General features: G+C 41.6%; 1 protein-coding gene across 1 annotated transcript in view; it reads left to right on the top strand.

Moving 5' to 3' along the window:
* Window positions 1-22,037, top strand: part of LOC311252453 (plexin-B2-like) — a 175,379-nt gene that overhangs the window by 132,404 nt on the left and 20,938 nt on the right. The window contains exons 8-24 of the mRNA XM_084345606.1: window positions 36-181; window positions 313-492; window positions 1,720-1,854; window positions 4,338-4,438; window positions 5,303-5,429; window positions 9,679-9,844; window positions 10,283-10,394; window positions 10,504-10,615; window positions 10,985-11,086; window positions 11,190-11,285; window positions 13,797-13,884; window positions 14,391-14,554; window positions 15,250-15,398; window positions 15,486-15,621; window positions 20,620-20,756; window positions 20,846-21,028; window positions 21,378-21,489. Coding sequence (XP_084201732.1) covers window positions 36-181; window positions 313-492; window positions 1,720-1,854; window positions 4,338-4,438; window positions 5,303-5,429; window positions 9,679-9,844; window positions 10,283-10,394; window positions 10,504-10,615; window positions 10,985-11,086; window positions 11,190-11,285; window positions 13,797-13,884; window positions 14,391-14,554; window positions 15,250-15,398; window positions 15,486-15,621; window positions 20,620-20,756; window positions 20,846-21,028; window positions 21,378-21,489 — 2,246 coding nt within the window. The remainder of the gene's footprint in view (window positions 1-35; window positions 182-312; window positions 493-1,719; window positions 1,855-4,337; window positions 4,439-5,302; window positions 5,430-9,678; window positions 9,845-10,282; window positions 10,395-10,503; window positions 10,616-10,984; window positions 11,087-11,189; window positions 11,286-13,796; window positions 13,885-14,390; window positions 14,555-15,249; window positions 15,399-15,485; window positions 15,622-20,619; window positions 20,757-20,845; window positions 21,029-21,377; window positions 21,490-22,037) is intronic.

Genomic DNA, 22,037 nt, shown 5'->3' with positions numbered 1-22,037 from the left:
ACGGGTAGAGACGGTGTTCTTGCTTCTGTTTGTAGGTATGTACCCTCTGCGCTCTATTAATAAAAGGCTGGTGGAGATAATAGGAGCCTGTTACAGCGACAACGGCATCATTAACGAGAGGGCTGCCGTCTACTCGCCGTACTCCTCCAAGGCTGAAGAGCTGTGCAGCAGCAATAATCAGGTGAGAAAATCTTTCCTGTGTGTCAGAGATAAAGAGGAGCTGAAACAAGAGAGACGAATATCGACAGCGGAGTCAATAACTCTACATTAATATGAATGTCTGACCGGGGATTTGAATGCGTCTTCCTCCAGAACAACATGGCCCTCAGATACAAGTGCGGCGCCGAGTTCCTGCCCTCCCCTCTGGCCAGTAAGGCCGAGTTCGCCTTAACGGCCAAGCACCCGTTGGTCCGTAAGGGTCACATGACGGCTGTTGCTGTGGCTGTGGAAATGGGGCACGCCGTGGCGTTCCTGGGCACCGCCACTGGAGAGGTAAAGACTCCCCGGCTGGCTTTTCTTTCTTCCTCTTTCCTTCTCTGCTTTCATTCACTTTCTTTTTCTTTGTCACCCTTTTTGTCCCTTCTGAAAGGTGAACAAGAATTCCCCTTTCTAATTATAGTCAGTTCAAACAGACACAGTTTCCTGAGCTCAGATGCAGCGATGTAAGAAAAAAAGTACCCAAAAGTCAAGACGTCATGCTGAAATATGACTTTGGTAAAAGAGAAATGTACAATATTTGCAATATTTAAGTTTTTAATGCTGTTTACTGTTAAAACGGTGTTAAAGTAGGCCCATATTTTCAGGTCTGTGAAGACAATTGACAGCTTGTTGGCTGTTTTCTGAACCTGTCCCTGAACACACCAGAACAAAAAAGACATTTGTGAACTATATCTTAAACATGACCACATTTAAGTTGTGTTGTGGGCTGAACATTTACTTTATTGAAGTCATGATCCACACGTGTCTTGTAGGCTAGTTATCTTGCTAGCTGGTTAGCACACTAAAGTGTTCACAAGTACTTTTTTTTTTTTTTAGTATTTTTTGGGACAGCAGTCAAACTCAAGCTCAGGGTATAGAGCAAGTATGAGTCTTAACTGCTAAGCTACAAGGAGGCCCTGCTAGGAACCACAGTAGCAAGTTAGCTCACTTGCTAGTTCGGTTACTAGCAGGAAATTTTGAGTAACACTTTATATAATGAGTCCTTAAGTTTACTGGAGAAGAGGTGTGTTGCACCACTTCCTGGTGTTGCACATTAATTTAATAATTTAGCATGAAGCTGTAATTTGTCTGCTGGCAAACAATCAATCAGAAGAACAGGAAGAATAATATCTCCACTAGTGATCGTGTACATTTTTACTTCTGCAAAATAAACTAGAAAATAAACAGTTTAAAATCGACACACTCAACACTCAATTTGAAACACTTTGTTTGCTGCTCTCATCATTTAGGCCTGAAAATACCGTCACAGCACCCAGTGAAACAACACATATTGGGCATTTTTTGCTTATTAACAAATGTCACGTAAGCACTAACACAGATAACCTTCAGTGAATCACCAGCTCGACAGACCTTTCTTCTTTTTTGTCTTTTTTTTGTCCTTTGGTGTAACGTCATAGGTTTTTTATCTTTTTGCGCTGAAAAGCAACATCTATTGACCACAAAAGGGTGTTGGAGGGTGAGATTTAAATGCGTACTAATGCATTTTTCTTGTTCCTGCAGGTGCTGAAGGTGCATCTGTCGGCCCATCCCGAGGTGTACGGCCGAGCGCCGGGCGAAGTCACGGGAGACAAGGTCAACAAGAACCTCCTGTTCGATACGAGCCTCCAACACCTGTACATCACCACGGAGAAAAAGGTCAGACTCACTCAGACGCTGACGGATTGATTGTTCTTTTTACTGAATCCATTTCTCTGCGCCTCCATCCGTCGAACACCTCCGTGTCGCCACACAAAGAAGGTCATGTGCTTACTTCTTCCCTTTTATTTCATCCATCAGGTCAGGGACTTAATGAGCCTTTCATTTATTCTGTCTGTCTTATTTGATCATTTATTCATTCGTTCAGCTAACACCAATACATCCGTCTACATTACCACACAGAAGTCAGCCATTGATTTATTCACTCATTCTCCTCTCCCCTTTGTTTTCCTCTCAGCTTTCTCCTCTTCATCTGTCTTTCTCTTCCTTTGTCCTTTCATCTTTCGGTCGCCATCATTCTCTGTCGCCACACCGAAGTGGAATTGATGTTATTGATTCAGAAATGAATTAATTAGAATGCACTTCAAGAGGGCAATTCACTTTGATCAAGTCAAGTGACGATACTCGAGCTTGTTCCATCTGCTCATTTAAATTTATTGGACCTGCCTCTTTTTGTCAGGGAGGAAAATGAGCTCCACAGCTGGCTGGAAGAAGTTTTCCATTAAAACACCGTCCACAGACCTTTCTCTGTCAAGCAAATATTACATGTGGGAGGGAAAATCGAAAATGCTATTAAGGGATGTACATAAAGGATTTATTTATGTTTCACATCACGGGATCCAAGACAGACCGGTCTCGAAAATGCGTCTCGAGTGACCTCTTGTGATTGGATCTCACTTTACCGCTCTATATGCATATATACACCTACATCACTGTAACAAACGATTATGTTTTTGTACACAAAGAAAGAAAAATCTTCATGTATAACATTTGCCGAATTAACAAGAAGGCCCAAATAGTTTAGAACGTGTTGTAGACAGCATTTCACAAAGTGTTTAAAGTCTCTCCTAGTCCAACAAGTCTCAAAATTGAGCGTTTTTTAAAGGGAGTCTGGAAGCTTTCTCCTTGGGTGTCAAATAAGGAGCCTGTATTGGTTACTGTTTACCGTATTTGTAAAATTTGACATGTTTACCAGCAATAAAATGTCTTCTTTCATAGATTTAGTTTACAAGAAGGCACCAATGATTTAGAATTGGCTGTAGCTGTTCAACAAAGTTTGTTCAGTTTCTCCTCATTCAACAACTCTTAAACTCAAGCGATTTCTTCAGGGAGTCTGTTGATACTGTAATGGTTAGTTGAAACAACACAACCAAAGAAATATCTTCATGTATAACGTTTGCAGAATTAACAAGAAAGCCCAAATAGTTAAGAATGTGTCGTAGACAGCCTTTCATAAAGTTTATAAGGTTTCTGTTAACCCAACACGTCTCAAAATTGAGCGTTTTTTTAAGGGAGTCTGGTGATTTTCTACAGGGATGACAAAGAAGCACTTTTTACAAGGAAAGAAGCATCTTAATGTTTTGAATTTAATGCCGATACGATTTACAATAACGTACCAAAGATTTAGAAATTGCTGTTGCAGTTTCACAAAGTTTCTCCTCACACATCAACTCTTAAAGTGATTTGTTAAGGGAGTCTGGTGATATTGTGGTATCTAGTTTAATTGTTTGTTGAAACAGATTGTCGCAAACATCTGCCGCTAACATAAATGTATCACACATCTTGAGTGTAACTGTTAACACATGATCAATTATTGAGGCAGCGCATCAAAACTGCTGACAGCTGTGAAAATAAAACCACAAAAACAAAACACATGTCCCAAATGAATCCTAGAGTTAATGCTTATTTATTTCTCCAGACATTCCTCTTCAAAAACAAAAACAGGAATGATCATGCAGGAAGTTTCCTGGATCACAAGTCTCCTCCTGCACTGACTGCGGCCCCATTCAGGGAGCATTAAGATTACAGGGGGAGGTGGGGATTAAATATTCACTTTGCTCTCCGGTAATTTAACTCATTTGTAGTTTTAACTTAGCCAAAAGAGGAAGCCAGCAGCCTCCCCAGGAGGGCTGGGGGGATCGGAGGGGAGGCAAAGATACTGCGTGACGTGAATTCGAGCCAAAAATTAGACTCCTCGTGAGTCATAACTCATCTTAACACACAGACGTGAAACACATTCTGATAAATCACAGAAACAAGATGCTTCAGAACTTGCCTTAGAATAGTCATGTTTTTAAGTTTGTTTCAGTATCAAAGTAATTCAGCGGTATTTGTCTGAACATCCACGAGTGCGCAGGAAACAGGACCTGCTCATGGATAATTCGGCATACTTTAAATGGCGCTGGACAGGATTAAAACCACCGAGCAGGTAGCGTTAACATCACTCCACCTCCCCCAGAGAAATACTGAGAAGCCAGTCGTACTGTGATCTGAATGCTAATATAAGCATAAAATTCTTCCACATCCTCAGTTTTAAATCAAAGGATTTCTGTTTGCCTGAGGTTGATCTTTTGCTCTGAAGCTCCTACACGTTGTTCACAATAACCCCTCCTTCACAATAAAAGCCCGTCTTGTGTGTGCAGATCACCAAGGTTCCAGTCCAGGCCTGCCACCTGAAGACAGACTGCCAGTCCTGTGTCGCCATGAAGGATCCGTACTGTGGCTGGTGTGTCCTGGAGGGAAAGTGAGTCACTCTGTGTGCGTTTGTGTGTACAAAGGTCTCAACAAACGTTACGTGCATTAACAACCACCTGCTTTTACGCGTATTGCACTCGGCTGAGGTGGAGAAGTTGCTGCGTTGATGAGTCAAAGTTCAGAAATGTATTCTGATACAGTGTCACAATATGAAAGTAATGTAACTTGATTACTTTCCTTTTTTATCAACACAGAACCAAACAAATGCAAATAAAGATATGATAAAATAAATATCAATAAGATGACTTTTATTTAATTGTAGTATGTTTGCTCAAGTACTGTACTTAAGTGCAGTTTTGAGGTATTTGTATTTACGTATTTTTATTTTCTGCAACTTTATACTTCCACCCCACTACATTTTGGAGGCAAATATTGTACTTTTGATACTTAAGTACATTTGATATCAGATATTTTATGACTTTTACTCAAGTACTGTTTGTATGGGAGACTTTCACTCTTACCAAAGTAATATTACTACAATATCTTTACTTTTACTCAAGTATGACTTTGGAGCACTTTTAAAACACATGAAATTATGTCGTCCGAACAACAAAATAAAATGGGGAAAGTAATCAGCCCATTAAAGAGAATAGAAAGAATCTCAGAGAGCTATTGCGACTGACCAATGTTTGGCGGCTAGCATGTTAGCAGTTAGCAAATCACCAACTAGTCCCTGTCATCAGGCATTTAGCACATGCTCATGTAACTTTTTAAAAGTTATGACTTCTACATGTATTTATTGAAATTCATGTGTGAAAAGTACTTTTTCATTTAGTAAAAGTTCTGAAAATATATAATTTGAGATTGAATCATTAGGGACGTTCAATATTCTCTCCTTCTGCCTGACTCTCAGGTGCACCAGGAAGCAGGAGTGCAGCAGGTCATCTGAGGAAAACACCTGGCTGTGGTCTCCCAACCAGCAGTGCGTCGAGATCGAGTCCTTCAATCCACCGAACCTCAGCTGCAAGAAGACTCAGCAGGTTGGAAAAGAGGGTGTGAATGAACATGCGCGTTTCTCTGAGTGTTTCCCTCTGTGGGGTGGAATCCCCCTGAGCGAAGTTCAGTTCTTGCTGAGCTCTGCTTAATTCAAACCAGTCGAACCTCCTGAAACGCTCACATACTCGGAGGTCTCTGCGTCTGTGTTGTCAGCAGGATTTCAAACAGATTCTTAACCTCTGGTATGAAGACCTCCAGGGGGCCTCAGGGGAGTAACAAAAGAAATCAAGACAATTTGAAAGCACATTGACATAATTTACAATTGTCTGGACATCAGCCAGATCTATATTGCATAGACTCTACTTTGTTTGTGCTGACAGTCCCTTTGAAAAACAACTCAGTAGTTTGCACGCTGATTCAGCTCAAAAAGTGAGATAATGCTTTGCTGGAAATGGTGTCACACCCAGAAACTGCTGATGGCGCGTCGTTTCGGTGAATCACACATGAGCAACAGCACCAACACTGATAATTTCAGTCAAAACAACGCTGTCATTGTTGACCTTGTTACTAAAATTTCAACCGCGTCTACTGCATGAGGTCTCAAACTGCCATTGTCACCCCCACAACCCTGCGACGTGATGTCAAAAACATTATATAATCCAGGCCGCAAAATTATTTAGTATCATATGCAACTGAAATAAAAACACATTTCTATTTTTTTTAAAATACTCGTGTTGACTTTTGTTTTGAAGTAGACTCGTCACAGAAGAGTCAAAAGTGCATCTAAAGAGCAAAACAGGTGTCATTTTAGACATTTGTAGACAGCAGATCCACTTTAAATGTGTCTGGAAGTAGTTTCATAACAAGGAGGAGCTGTTTGATGAAAAGCTTTAGTCGACAGGATGCACACCTCCAACTTCTCAGTGAGGTAACTGACTCCTTTTCCCTCGATATTGTTATCAGGTCCTTTGTGATGACTGAGTTTAAATCTGACATATTGCCAAACAGGCGCTTTTGCTTTTTGCTTTGACAACAAATCCTCCGTCATCATCTTGTCAGTCAGCTGTGACTCCTGTTGCCGCGACTCCGCTGGAGTAGACGCCTCTGGCAGTTTGTCGGTTTAGGGTCATGTCGTCTGCAAGCCTAGTGCAAGATTTAAATAATTTATATATAAGAAAAAAAGATTTGCACTCTTAAAAACTAATGTGCATACAGATGTGTAATTAAATATGAAGAACATGTCGGCAGAAGTGCTGCCAACTACCTTTTCCTGAAATATTGCACCTTCTCAAGTACTTGAACACTGAAGTGGTCCGTCTACGAGGTGACGATACCAGAATACCAAAACCAAATGCAGTGGGAGCCATTTTACAGGCTACTGAATACTATCAGAGGATACTGTGGTGCAACGCTCTATCTGAACCTGTCGGCTGAACTTTCTGAATTAATGAGGAATTGATCAAAGAACTGATTTGGCCAAAAGACACGTCGTCCTTCAAGATGTACACCAGACGGTCGACTAACCTTCACTCTCGTCATGCCTTTCTGCTCCAAGTCCTGTGTGCACAAAATAAGAGCCACGATGCTTATTCATGATGTGGTTTAGCTTTTAGAAGACGTTCGGCAGTCTGATGTAAACAAGTTTGAGTTGAATTAAACATTAAAGCAGCGCAGGTTGATCAAGGACAGGAAGGTGTTCTGTATGTAGATTGTGATATTGGTGATTGGTGATTTTAGTAACATAGTTCTCACAGTCGTCCTCATCAGGCAACAAAACAACATTATGGGTGCTCGATAATTACAATCAGGTCAGGTTATGATAAACAAGATGCTAAATAGAAGTAGGTGGTTGGATCCTGTTTGAAATGCAGCTGTAAGGACGAGACTTTGTGTGTAGTTTCATATTTGTCCGGTTACTTTCAGAGCAGCTCATTGGGTGAAAGTTCAGGGATTTTTCCAGGTTAAACTTCACACTTTAAAGCTGCACTACTCAATATTTTTACATGGATCAGATAAATCCTGTATGCATAATGTGAAAGATGAAAGGAAAAGATTCATCTCCAACTCTATGAAACTTTTTGGCGCCTTTCAGCTCACTGTTTTGGTTTTCTACAAATTAAATTCACAAAGTGGACACAAAAAAGACTCTAAATAGATGGTAATGTTGCTCCATAACCGCTAGATGTGAAAATAAGAAACTATTTGCCAACAAATTTGTCATAAAAGGTGATTATACGTCAGTGTTGTGTTCACAACCTGCTTCCTGTTGCTCATTATGAATGAAATGTTGGAAAAATTGTTCTTAATTACCCTTTTTTATGATTATATATCACAGTATTACACCCAATAGCTAAAAAAAGATTTGATGAATCGGAAAATGTATTGATTAAATCAAAGCATTTTGTCTCATTCTTCTTCAATGCAAGAGTGTCTCTGGGCCCGTAAGTTGGTATAGACACGCTCTACCTTACAACCCCAGAGACACTGAAGTTATGACAGACAAAGAGGTTTCAACTCGATTCAACTCTCAAGTCTGCAGCTCTGCTTATTTCTGGTTTTAATGTGATTTTAATTCATCCTGCATCACAATGCACTTCAGATGAAGATGCTGTAGTCTTTCAAAGTAACAAATACATTTGGAAATTGTACATTTTTGTATATTGGCAGTCCTTAGGATTTTAATTTGAACTTCATTACCTGTGAGTCCTTTGAGATGACGGGCTGGCAGGAGTTGACTCTTAAAGTTTGACCTCAGCAAAACACTAGAAATCTTCTGGGCCCAGGTTGATGAATCAGCTGCAATGTTAATTAGGGAGTTTGGGACTATGGTCTCTGTTGCAGCTCCTAGTTTGTGATTTTAATCTGATAAAACAGTCGGATTTTGGCTTTAAAAAAAAAAAAAAAAAACTTTGCCTCATGCAGCTTTACATTCTTAAAAAGAGGGAAGCGTCTCCGCTGAATTCATTCAGGGGCTTCTCTGTTTCCCAAGATCAAAAAGTTTGAAATTAAAACTTTAGCAGTGAAATTAAAACGTCGGAGGTCAGCGAGGAGTAATGAGGAACTGATGTTTGAACAGCACAGTTGAATATCAATTATTTCTGCGGCACACACACACACAGACACACACACACAGACTCACACATAGTTGCATGCGTGCACACACAAAGGGAAATGTATGCAGGATTTATCAAGGTCGGCCAGTTGTACTTAGATTCTCACTTATTCTCTTTCACTTACACACATTTCTTTGTTGCTCATTAACACAATCACACCCAAGGTCATACAGTCCCTCCTTTACATGCTCCCTCTTCCCAAAACATCACTGAACACAATCAGCGTGTATGTTTTTATGAAAATAAACACTTTGAAATGCATAATATTACAATACACTAGTGCGGTGCCTGTTCAAAGCAATGCTGTTCGATTATCTGGTAACGTGAGGGGTTTACAGATCCAGTCTGAAGCCTCCTGACTGACAGACTCATCACGGGCTGCCTCGATTATATTAAACATGTTTGATATGTACGATTTAAAAATCCGGATGATTACACCGGACAACAACAGCCAATGAGAGAGCCTGTAGCAGCTGACGGTGCTGCCAAACAATAGTAAACAACCGTAATGACCATATGTTGACCACATCTCCCCGCTCATCCAGACTCGTCTAACGGTTGTTTTCGTTTTTCTCTCACGGCAACACGTTACTGCAAGTTGTTGCATCACGCTAATTTCCATTTTGTTTATGTCTACTTCCCCATGAGATCACATGAGAGGGATCAAGTGTGAGCACAGCTTCAATCACTGTTTGTTCAACATGTATTAGTATAGTACTGCACTTCCTCGAGTCCGCAGCAACAAGTAGATCGGATGAATGGTTCTCGAGATATGCAAATAACATCCTTGCTTTATAGTTAGATACTGGTGCTAAACTATAAAGTCACCTGTAGTGAGATTGAGTGACAATGAAAATAATGGTTAGTTGCGGCTCTAACTCCTGCTTTGTATGTGGAAGATAAACCAGATGTTGCCTACACAAACAACTCATGTTAGCCGTATACATGCATAATTATCTTAATTACTTTGTCACACCCAGTCTTATTCTGTCACTCATACCCAAACACAGAAAACACACACACACACACACGTTTCTTTATGTCACTGCAGCCGGTGGAGCTGTGAGATGAAGAATAATTCATCTTTCACTCAGCTCCTCTCTTCTCTCCTGATTCCTCCTCCCTTCTGTTCGCCGCTGAGTCTCCATTAATCCTTCTCTTTTCTACTCTCCTTCTCCAGATTGAGATCAACATCCCCACTCACCCCAGACTGAGGCCGTCCGATAAGCTGATGTGCGTTTTCGGCAATTTCACCAGCAACGCCGTGATGATCATCGGCAGTCAGGGGCTGGTCGCCTGTTCTTTGCCTGACCCCTTGGAGATCCCACCCACTCCCGACCAGCAGGGTAGGTCCACACACGCATGCACAAAAGTGTTTCTTTTGCATTTGCACCGTCTTCTTTGGCTATTCTGTGTCACAAAGGATTTTAAAATTACTTGCTGTTCGTTTATAAAGACAGAACGCTTTAGGGCTGATGTGCCTCTGCTTTTAGATCATCTGGGGTTTTTATGAACCTCGTATCTGGAACAAACTCCCAGAAAACTTGTGGAACAATTCCTTTTCAATATCACTAAAGTAAAGCATTAGATTGCTCGAGCTTTTTGGGAGCAACGTGGGACGAAGTGTTGCCTGTGAGACTAAACTCGGGGAACAAAAGTCTTTTTTTCATCCATTAACTTTTTTATATCTGAATGTTACAGATTCAGTTTTATTGTATTTTCTTTATCCCTTCTTTGTGTGTGTGTGTGTGTGTGTGTGTGTGTGTGTGTGCTCGTGTTTTCAGACTTCGTGTCTGTCCCAGTCAAAGTCATGGTGAACGAGAAAATCAAGGTGACGTCTGGAGAGTATCACTTCTACAACTGCGCCGCTACAGTCAGGAAGAACAGAAACACACCGTGAGATACATGACACACACGCTCACACACTCACACACTCTCACACGTACGACACGCTTTGAATACACACATCATAAGAGATTAATGCTGTTGTTTTGTATGTTTTCAGGTGCATCGCGTGTGTGACCAGTGAGTGGGGCTGTCAGTGGAACGCTCGGGATCACAGCTGCAGCGACCGAAACGACGACGTAGATGGAGATCACATCGTTAAACCACAGAAGGTGAGTGTGTGTGTTCGTGTGTGTGTGTGTGTGTGTGTGTGTGTGTGTGTGTGTGTGTGTGTTGTCTAGATGGCTATAATAATGAAATAATAGTACGCTGCAGCTCGAATGCAAAGTTGCTGAAAAACTGCAGTTCTTTCAATAAATGTTTTGTTTTAAATACTTCAGTGGGACTAAAACGATCATTAAATGATGGTTTGAAGAGCTGAACTGTCCGATGATGTGTTGATGTGATTGTTGAACTGTCCGATGATGTGTTGATGTGATTGTTGAACTGTCCGATGATGTGTTGATGTGATTGTTGAACTGTCCGATTTTGTGTTGATGTGATTGTTGAACTCTGTATTTATGTTTCTTCCTGTGACGCAGCCGGACAGTTGTCCTCAGTTTGAGTCTCCCGAGCCGCTGTTGATCCCCGTTGGATTTCAAATCCCCATCGGCTTCCAGGGCAGAAACCTGGAGATCTACATGGTGAGGCCGGTCGGACCTGCACACAGTCACCGATCGATATTATCATCTGCTGTGTCGGGCTGTAGTTTATTGTCGTGAGTGATGTCCCCCTCTGTGTCTCCAGGGCCGGAGGTTTGCCATGGGGACGGAGTTGATGAAGCACACGGAGAGGGAGGTCCTTCAGGAGCAGGGGTCAAAGTTCAAGTTCACAGGTTATGAGGTCAGTGTGGAGGACGATGAACACACACAGGAGTTAATCAGGAGCACTTTAACATGTAGAGTGAGATGTAAACATGATGTCCAGGTTTCAGCTTTGGTTAGTCAGCTGGTTGATCCACTCCTGTGGTCCGGACTGAACGAATCCTGCTGACTGTGTTGATCTACTGAGTTTGCCATGAGATATCTATTCATATCTTATTTACTCCATATCGTTGACAACTGCTGGATGGGTCGCTGTGACATAACTTAGATCAGTGGTTTTCAAACGCCAGAATCTCAAGGCTCAGCTGTCCGTGCAAAATATCCTCTATGACACATGTTATCGGATCACTGTGGACATTTACTTTCAGCTCCCTGGAGGGTTTTTAAAGGATTTTTCTTACGGTATAGATTTTGCCTCTCTATTAGGAAGTCGATGTGTACAACAAAGGATACTGTAAATTAAAAAATGCAATGATAATGTGCGGTGAGGCACAGCTGGACCTGCCTCACAGCACACCAGTGCCCGTTTGGGAACCACTGACTTGGATGATCCTTTTGTTTATGCCCAAAAAACTTCCCATCAGCCTCAGCTGCACATGTGCTCGGTGCTAACTAGCCGATGTTAAGCTAAGATGGTTTGTGTGGTAAACATCAGCATGTTAGCAATTAGCTTGAAGCCGTTTTAGTTATGTTCTTAATTTATTTACCTACTTATCCAGGAGACATTAACAAACATATTCATACGCAGTGATGGAAAGTAACTAAGTACATTTATTCAAGTACTGTACTCAAGCACAATTAGAGGTACTTACTTTGAAGTATCTCCATTTTGTGATACTTACACTACATTTATTTGATTACTTTAGATACTAGTTACTTTGCAGGTTACATGCTGCAACAGAGTCAATATATACAAATGTAACTTTATATGTATAATTTACTTTCACTTGTACTTTTGATACTTGAGTACATTTTACTGCCAGAAAATGACACTTATGTACAATTATTACCAGATACTTAAAGACTTTTACTCGGGTGCCATTCACACTTTTACCAAAGTAATAGTTTAACACGATATCTTGTGTGTTAGTATGACTTTTGTTTACTTTATACAACACTGTTTAAATGTCGGGTCAGAACCAGGAGGGAACATTTTCATCTTTAGTCCTCGGTCAGATTATTTATCTAAAACTGTCCACAGTGAAACATTTGGAGAGTCTTCTGTAACAAAATCCTCCCGTTAACTTCAATAATTAAACTTTTTTATAACAGAATGAGACTCAAAAGCAACATGTGAGCATTGAGACGAGTCCGAGGACGGGAAGCAGAAATAAGAAGCGGTGATGTAACTGATAAAAAGCTCAACAACACCGGCGTCATCTCAGAGCACGCAGACGTTATCGAGCGAGATATAAATAACTGTAATCTAACATCAGAACAAACAAAGTGCTGAACAGGAAAATAAATAAAAATGGAAAGCAATCACCGGATTGTGTGTTTGCACCAGAATAAAACCCATTAAGTCCACTTAAAGACAAACTCTGATTGTTTCGTTGTGTCCGTTAACAGCTCCACAAACTGCCTCTCGCTTCCTTCAGGCTCTCTGTTTACGTTCTGAGGCTCCACTGTGACAAACCCAGGGAGTGTATCATCAATTATAATTAGACAATTAGTGAGTCATTAGCGGTTAATTTGTTGAGTGAATTGTGAGTCGGAGGAGGTTTTAGCTCAGTTCTGTTTGTTTGATTGTGACGAGTTGTGTTTGTATTTTAATGATGTTTATAATTTATTAGTTTTCTCAGTTTCATTCACTGTCGAGCGCACGCTGACGTCCACGTGGCTAACAGCGCCCCCTACTGGGCCACCTGATTATTTTTAACTGAGTCACTGAGCTGCAGGTAGTGTGTGTGTGTGTGTGTGTGTGTGTGTGTGTGTGTGTGTGTGTGTGTGTGTGTGTGTGTGTGTGTGTGTGTGTGTGTGTGTGTGATATCTAGCTCTCGTCTTCTTACACACCCCTCAGCTTTTCCACTTTTCTGCGTCCATTGATCTTCACCTCATGCTGAGTCTTAAGACTGCCAATATGCATTTAAAGTGTGTGTGTGTGCACGCGTGTGTGTGTGTGTGTGTGCACGTGTGTGTGTGTGTGTTCCTCTGTGTGTGTTGATTATCTTGTATTCATTTCTACATGATTTTCTTCTTCCTCCCTGATCCTTTTGTTTTTGTTTTTCTCTTTCACACACACACACACACACACACACACACACCCTGGAGTAAAGCCTCCCTTGATTTATGGCTACAGCAGTGTGTGTTTGTGTGTTTGTCCTTGTGTGTGTGTGTGTGTGGGTGTGTGTGTGTGTGTGCTGACCTTCACAGTTGGATAGATGCAAAGTTATTAAGTGTTCGACTGCAAATAAGGTGGAAATGTTTTGTTACTGTGTGTTAATGCAAACCTGATGGGAAATGTGTTTGTTTCTGTGTGTGTGTGTGTGTGTGTGTGTGTGTGTGTGTGTGTGTGTGTGTGTGTGTGCAGTTTGCCTACGACAAGCAGCAGGAGGTGAACGTATCCTTCCATATCAAGGAAAAAGACACGGAGAGGAAGATTGACAGCACCCTGACAGGTTGGTGTGTCACCTGTACAAACACACACAGACACACACTCACACACACACACACACACACACACACAGAAACACACACATACACACACTCACACACACACACACACACACACACAAACACACACATACACACATACCTACACACACTCAAATGAAGAAGGTGTGAAAGTGCAGTTAATACGCTGTTTGAGTTCTCTGTCATTTCCAGTTCCAGACAAATTATGTTAATTAACTCGCACCTCTTCTTCTTCTTCTTCTTCTTCTCTTCCTCCTTCTGCTTTTTCCTCCTCCTCCTCCTCCTCCTCCTCCTTCATCTTCTTCTTCTTCTTTTACTTCTCTTGTTCGTCTTCTTCTGCTGCTGCTTCCTCTACTTCTTCTCTTTCTCCATCTTGATGTCTGTCTTCTTCCTTTTCTTCTTCTTTTTCTTCTTCTTCTCCTCCTCTTCTTCTTCTTCTCCTCCTCCTCCTCCTCCTCCTCCTCCTCCTCCTCCTCCTCCTCTCCATCAGTGGTGCTGTACAACTGCTCGGTGGGCAGAGAAGACTGCAGCCTGTGTAAACACGCTGACTCCACCTATCAGTGTGTTTGGTGCTCGGCCTCACGTACTTGTGTTTACCGGGAGCTCTGCCGGTCGCCTCAGCCGGCTCAGTGTCCCGACCCGGAAATCACCGACGTGAGTCCTAAAACAGCTGCTTCATGAAAACAACTTCCATGTTTGACTTGTGTGTGAAGAAGGTGAACAGAATCGGGTCACTTCTAACTTTCCACGTTCATTTAAACGATTCATCATCGTCTTTAGATCAAATTTAAAATCCATACAGCTTTTTCACAAACAGACCCGATCCATCACGTCTTCTCTTCGGTGTGACAGAGCTCATTTTTCTCCCTCATGCTGTATTCACCGATCGTCACTGTTTGTCTCCTTTTTGCCGCACAACCTCAATTTGTTTCCTATTTCCTCTGGCACATCAGTCATTTGTTTCAGGCCGCCGTCTCCGTTTCCTCTGGGCAGCAGCTGATTAGGTCAAGAGCCGTTCGTTATTTTGGCAATCCACATTCGAGCTTTGTTTTTGTGTGGAGAGCTGTTAACGGGCGGGAAGACGAGAAGCATTAAATACAGCTGAAATTACTTTTTACAAACCCAAACTGTGGCAGATGTGTGCAGCATTTTTGAGACATAACAGCTTCTGGATAGTTTAAACCAGTCGGCATCTGACTTTTATTCAGGTCAGGGGAGTAAAGGACCGGTTGCGTTCGTAAACCAGTCGCAACTCGTTTTGGAGTTGCAGCTCGCTTTTAGAAACCTTCACCTTTATCTACTTTGTCAAACAAGCTTCATGCTTCACTGTTTCTCTTCTCCTCCTGCAGATCGTCCCTCGCTTCGGGCCTCTGAACGGTCGGATCACGGTGACCATCAAAGGCTCCAACATGGGAATAAAGAAGGAAGACATCAAGAAGATCACAGTGGCCGGAGTGGACTGTGTTCACCAGGAGGACAGATACTCCGTCTCCACCAGGTGACCTGACAGCCTCCATGTGCAGCGCTGCTTGTTTTGTCTGTTCTTGGTATTTTAATCTCCTCCTCTCTCTCTCTCCATCCTCAGTGTTGTGTGTGAGATCGGCCCGGCGAAGCGAGTTCCCCCGTCGGACCTCCCGTTCGAGCCGACCCACAGCGGAGCCGTGGAGATAGAAGTGGAGGGAGGGAGAAGAGGGACATCGCAGGTCTTTTTCACCTACCGGGTAGGTCTGAGCCCAAATTTAGATACTCTTACAGGCTGTTACATAACTGACTCCACAATGTGTTGTCAGCACAAGGAGTCTCCTTCACTGAAAGGTCTCTGAAGTCTATTTTCAGACAGAAAAGAGGTTTGCACATCTGAGTCAGTCTGGGCGGATGGTTCACATGAAATGTTGGTCTTGAGAGGAAAAGATTCAGACAGAAAGAAGCATTAATTTGGTGATGTGCAGGACGAGAGAGGTTCAGATGATCCGGCATATTTTAATGGATCACAAATAAGCAGACTGAAGACAGAGATTGGCGTGCATTCAACCATTTTTTTAAATTTCTGTTAATTGTTTTCTCGAGAAAACAAGATAATCGATCAGTCGTCAGAGGAAAACAAAAGGTTGTTCGCTCTTCTGACTCACTCAGTTCATCAGCAGCGCCGTGCCAGCGTGCATAGATGGCGTCTTGACAACTGCAGCAGCTGATTTAAGACGAACATGTCAGATTAAGGAGAATCCATTCATAATCAACACATCAGACTGCACCACAGCCTCACTTATTTATACACAGTATTATCATAACGTACAAACACCCACCAGTGTGGGTGGTTTGTTTTCTCTTTGCCAACAAGGATTATTTTGGTTGTAGCCGACTGGACGGTAACACATCTGCTTGAAGTCGACCACTGAATGTGTGTATGTCTATAACATGTAACAACAATCAGACATGATGTAATTATCTTTATATTAAGTCGTGCTGGAAAACATTCACTGACTGATTTAAACAAACTAAATAACAAACTCTTTGTTTTCATTACTGAATAAACTGAATAACTGCTTTCCTTTGTTTACATGTGGCGGACCCTGCCGCCTTTCTAGCTTCAAACAGAGTTCTGGGACCTTATTTTCCTCTGGGAGCAGTTTGTTTATTCATATTTGGAGAGTTTATACAAGAGTTTATATAATTACCTCGTTAATATTGTAAATATTAAAATTCTGAGTTTGAGTTTCATCTCCAAAACTACACAGTGCCGCTCTACGTGCCGCATTTATTATGAAATATTATCTGTCGTCTCTCTTTCTCATGAACAAAGAGCAACAAAGTTCAAAACATTCAGGTAGTTTGTTCTCACTCACAGATCATTTGTGAGGGAGGACGCTCCACTCTGTATCATCCCCGTACAATCAGAGCGCTTCTGTAGTTCCAACAGACGTCCTCTCTCACTTTTATCTATATCATATCGGTCACTTTCATCAGATAAAGATTTCCACGACCATATCTCAGCTCTTTAACTGCAAAGATTATCTGAGCACTGAAAAGAAAAACCTCTCGAACCAAATTTTAAAAATGTGTTTACCTGCAAATCTCCAATCAGTGATTTGTGTCAGGAGTTTTATTATAACCTCTATTAGCTCTGCTTCCCCGGCAGACGCTCACCGTGTTTCTTGTTTGTTTGTTTGTCTGTTGTTATCCCGCTGTGTGAAGCGTCCTTGGGTCTCGTGAAAGGCGCTTTATAAATCCAAGCTATTATTATTATTTTAATTGCATCATGAACAGGAATGATGCAACACTGATGTTCCTGCTGCCTCTCGTTCCTCTCATGCAACACTAATGTGTAAAGAAGCGCCGACAAAGAAAGAGTAAACTTCACAGGACGCCTTCAACACGGCTCAGTGTGCATCCTGTCTGCTTTACTTACCACAAGATCCACATCTCTTAACATGTCATTTATTCAGTAGTTTGATAGCATTACTCGACCTCTCTTACGTTTGTTTCTTGTTTTTTGTGACTTAAAGCATCTCGGTTCAACCGCAGGAAACTTCCTGCCGACTCTGTGTACACACCTCATCAGAGTCTCTGAGGCAACACAGAACACCGTGTGACACGACTACTTCAAACCCCCGAGATCAAGTCCCAGAAACAGTCAAAGCTTTATAACAAAGTAAAAAAGCTCACAGTCTTCCTCCAGCGCGGCGCAGAGAGATCTGCTCCCCGAAGCAGCAGCAGCGTGAAAAAAATGTCCCTCGCATACAAATTCACCGCTGCAACAAAAAAAGCTGCTCAGCGCCGAGGCAGAGAAACGAATCTGATCAAATACGTCTCACCTGCTGCTCTGTTTTGTTTCTCCAACGAGGCTCAGTTGTTTAATTTTAAATGTTGCTGCTCACTTTCATATTTCTGGAGCTGATGAAAAGCTAATTAAAGCAAACTGCTGAGAACAGAATGAGTAATTTTCTTCAGCAGCGGTGCGTCTCCGCCTGCAAACTCTCCGACTTTAAAACTTCCCTCGGAGAATCTGCGACTGTGAGAACAGAAACATTATAACCAGTACTGCAGAAACACTAACGTTACAGATAAAGAGGATAGACACTCAATCAGTCCATTAGTTGATCGATAGATAATTATTTTAAGAGATATAATGAAGCAAAAATGCAACAACAGTCATGAGGATTTGTTGCTTATCTGTCATATATGATTATAAACTGAACGCTTTGGGGTTTTTGAATAAAGATCAGATTAAACCCTGAATATCAAGGTGACAACTGTAATCCTGATCGATTTCCTGTCTCATGTGCAGGAGACTACAGGACCGTCACAAAACATTACGTTTTGTGTTGAAACCCCTTTAAATCTGAAGTATTTCTCTATAATTACGATATTTGTGGCTAAATAAGCAACAATCAGAGAAAAAAGTAAAAAAGAAACATCCAAAGTTATTCATTTTTTAAAGTTTCCAACCTTTTTCCCTGATGGACCCTGTTTCTATCGCTGAGTAAACCCGTGACACGTGAGTAAGAGACGTGTTTTATGGATATTTCATTTTATATTCAACACATTGCAAAAACAGCTGTGAAGCTCTGGGCTGTAGAAGCAAAACAATGAGCTGAAAGAAGCTAAAATGCTTCACAGCGCTGAGGCTAGTCCCTACAAGCAGATATCTGAAGCGAAGGGACAAGACTTCGATATCTGACAATAATTTCACTTTTATGAGCTTTTTTAGGACATTTTTAGTCGTCTCTTAATTTTAACTCCGCAAACGGAGGAGGAAGCCTTGGACTTGGACGTCTGTTATCAGGATTTCTGCAGGCCTGAAGTATTAGTCGTTGCCTCCAGAGGCTAAATCATCCTCATCAGATGATAAGCTCCATTGTTTATACAAAACTTGATGAGTGCAGCTGATGAAACTCTGTTGTGAAACGAGCAACAGACTGATTTTCACAATTTTTCCATCCGCCGTGGCTCTGCTGGTGGATCTCTGGGGTTTGAGTCTCTGTCGTGTTTTTGCCAGAGCCCAAATCTGGAGCTGTGTGTGTTTGTTTCTGCCTCAGACACATTTCAGTTTGTGCTGCCTCCTGTGCTGCGGTTTTTGTTTGTGTATAACTTCCAACCGGGCCCGAGTCGTTCTGAGTTTGTGTGTCTTTGGGGGGTATTTTCGCTCTCGTGTTTGCGGTTCTCTCAGCCAGAACAGCAAGAAACAAATCTGAAACGCCAACAAACCAAACGCTCGAGTATATCTCAGCAGCTGCACACCACACACTCGTGCTACGCTGATTTAGAAAACATTGTCTTACTCCTTCACTCTGGATTCGTATTTACACCTTTTTATTTATTTCTTTTTCTCTCCCTCTCGCTCGCTTCCAAAACAGCCACAAACAACTTCTTTCACATGCTGAGCTCGACTGCTGTGTCTTAATTCTCCAGACAGATTGACTTCTTAAATTTCGAAGCCGCTTTATCCTCCAGTGTAGCTGAGAATTAATATCCCCTCTTGTTTTGTTTGTCGTGCTGTCAGCGGCGAACAAAACCTTCCAGTACAAACAGGAAACCAACCGGCTGGTGTGCTTCAGCCTTTATCAATATTCCTCAAGAACCCAAGCTGATAAAACTTTTTTTTATTTTGTTTTTTTAGTCATAGCTCGCTGTCTGAATACCACGGGAGTTATTCAGCTTTAAAATGTGCTTTGGTTGTGATCAAAGTGTTCGTACCTGCAGGACGGCAGCGGGAACATGAAACATGAACTCTGCCTGGTTAAAGTTTAATGTTTCTCATTTAATTTTTCTCTTTGTTTTGTTTTCTGCCTGTTGGTTTGACAGATCTGAGCTTTTTTTATTTCATTCTTGAAAAGTGAATATTTAAATGCCAGCGCCGTCTGAAAATACGTCTCCAGAGCAGCATCACAGACTGTAGGATGGTATACGAACTAATCAGAAGTCTTAATTAAGTAATAACAGTAGAGAAAGTAATCAAAGCAAGCAATCAAGTCACACAATAACACAATCACACTAACTGATCGAGGCAGAGGCAGACTGGATACTTCTGTTTTCTGCAAGGTTAAATTGCTGTTTTTTTAAATGGAGTCTGGTGGCTGTGAAGAGAGCGATACAGCTAAACAAAAAGGATTTTACAGTTTGACAACAGTTTGTCTCTGTTTGGATCCTTTCCATAATGTTGTCAGACACTAAAATAATAATTTGAGCCTGTCAGTGGCAAAACAAGCACTTTAATTAGACGTAACTTTGACGGTTGAAGTTGCTCCAAAGGATTAAATTGCAGCCTTTTCAGCCCCTGACGCAGCTGCCAGCTGAGGTGATCTGCAAGACGTCTCTAAATGAGTCGTAGGTACAAAAAGTAAAAAGTCAATTTTGAATAAAAATGTTAAAACACCAAAGTCCACTCCTGTGTTCTGTGAGGTAAAATTAGTGTTTTTCTGAATGGAGTCTGGTGGTTTTGAAGAGAGAAATAAAGCGGCTGTTTCTGGTCAAACTAAAAGGACGACCATCTCTGTAGGAATCCTTCCACCTTGAATGATGATCTGTGCCGTAATTCAACCTTCAATCTTCCAGGAAAAGTCAAGTCTGACGAGATCGAACATCGTAATGAAAGCAAGGTTTATGGGGCGCTAATCAATATTTGGATGGTGTCATTGCTCCACAGCTGTTGCACTATGACATCAGTTTTTACTTCAGAATGAGAAGTTAAAGTAAAAGATGTGATCATCTTCTCTGCCCAGGACCCCAAACCAGTCGCCGTCGACCCAGCGAAGGGTCCGGCAGCCGGAGGAACCGTGATCACCATCAAAGGAGACGACCTGGACACTGCGACGAAAGACGACATCGCCGTCACTGTGGGGACGGTTCCCTGCGAAGTGTAAGCCTCTCCACAGCGTCAAGTATGTACTCATGTCTTCCTGTGACACAGTGAGACATTAAAGGCCTCTGTTCGCTCTCTTTCCTCAGCCTGTCGTTTGGCAAACAGATCACCTGTAAGACCGGGAGGTATCGTGGGCAGAAGGTGCCGTCTGACCCGCTCACGGTGACGGTGAGATACGGTAAAAACACCACCAAAGACGTCACGGCTGCGTACCAGTACTCTGAAAACCCCAAGATCACAGATTATTACCCCAAGGCCAGCTTCTTGTGGTGAGTACGTAGCAGCGGACGGACAGTTCAGACACGGCATGTTTCTGTTGGTCTGGAGGTGTTTAATTAAAGGTTTCTGTTGTAGAAATGTGTGCAAGTTAGTGTGTATTTAATTAGGTCATACCTCATTTGCATAATTGCACATAAATAATAAATAACATAAATAATTGTCTTAACATGAGTAATCAAGTGGGGAAGTTTCACGGTGATATCTATTAATAATAATAATAATTAAAGTTGTTTTTTATTATTATTGTTATATTATTTACCTCGAGTGTCCGGCCTTTAATGTAGTCCACTTTTCTGTGTTCGTGTGTGTGTGTGTGTGTGTGTGTGTGTGTGTGTGCAGTGGTGGTCGGAGGATCGTGGTGATGGGAAACGGTTTCGACCTGATCCAGAAGGCCACGATGAAAGTCCTGCCCTCCACCGACGAGTTCACACAGAACACCACACCTGTAGAGGTAAGTGTGTGTGTTTGTGTGTGTGTGTGTGTGTGTGTGTGTGTGTGTGTGTGTCCTCACCTGGTGAATGTGAGTCCAGTATTCACTCCTTTTAAGATTATAAGACCTCCACAACAGAGGTAGATGACTTCACGTTTGTTTTATCGCTCCTGCACATCTGTTTTTCTTTCTCATTTCTTGGTTGAGTTTCTTCTCCCTGCATCATGTTTGTGTTCATATTTTTAAAAATGAGAAAAGAAAAACGTTTTATTGAAGATGATAGCAGCTTGTTTGTCGTAAACACAAGTTGTGTTTGTGGGATGTTAGAAAACATCGAGACTGCAGAATGAGTGAATGCTCTTCTGGTTGAGTTTTGTACGAAACACAGCAAATAAAATGATTAAATTAAGATAAATGTAGTAAAAATATCTAATATTAAGCTTTATAATGGCAGTTAAAGACAATGGTAAACTGCACACTTCACTCAATAATCATCGTGAAGAAAAATCAAACATATCTGTCATTAAAAATGTGTAAAATCATGAAATTTACTCATTTTAATGTAAATT

The sequence above is a fragment of the Pagrus pagrus genome (assembly GCF_965226575.1).
Source record: "Pagrus pagrus genome assembly, chromosome: 23".
NCBI lineage: Eukaryota > Metazoa > Chordata > Actinopteri > Spariformes > Sparidae > Pagrus > Pagrus pagrus.
The sequence above is the reverse complement of the archived record's forward strand: the minus strand, read 5'-3'. Positions and strand labels throughout refer to the sequence as shown.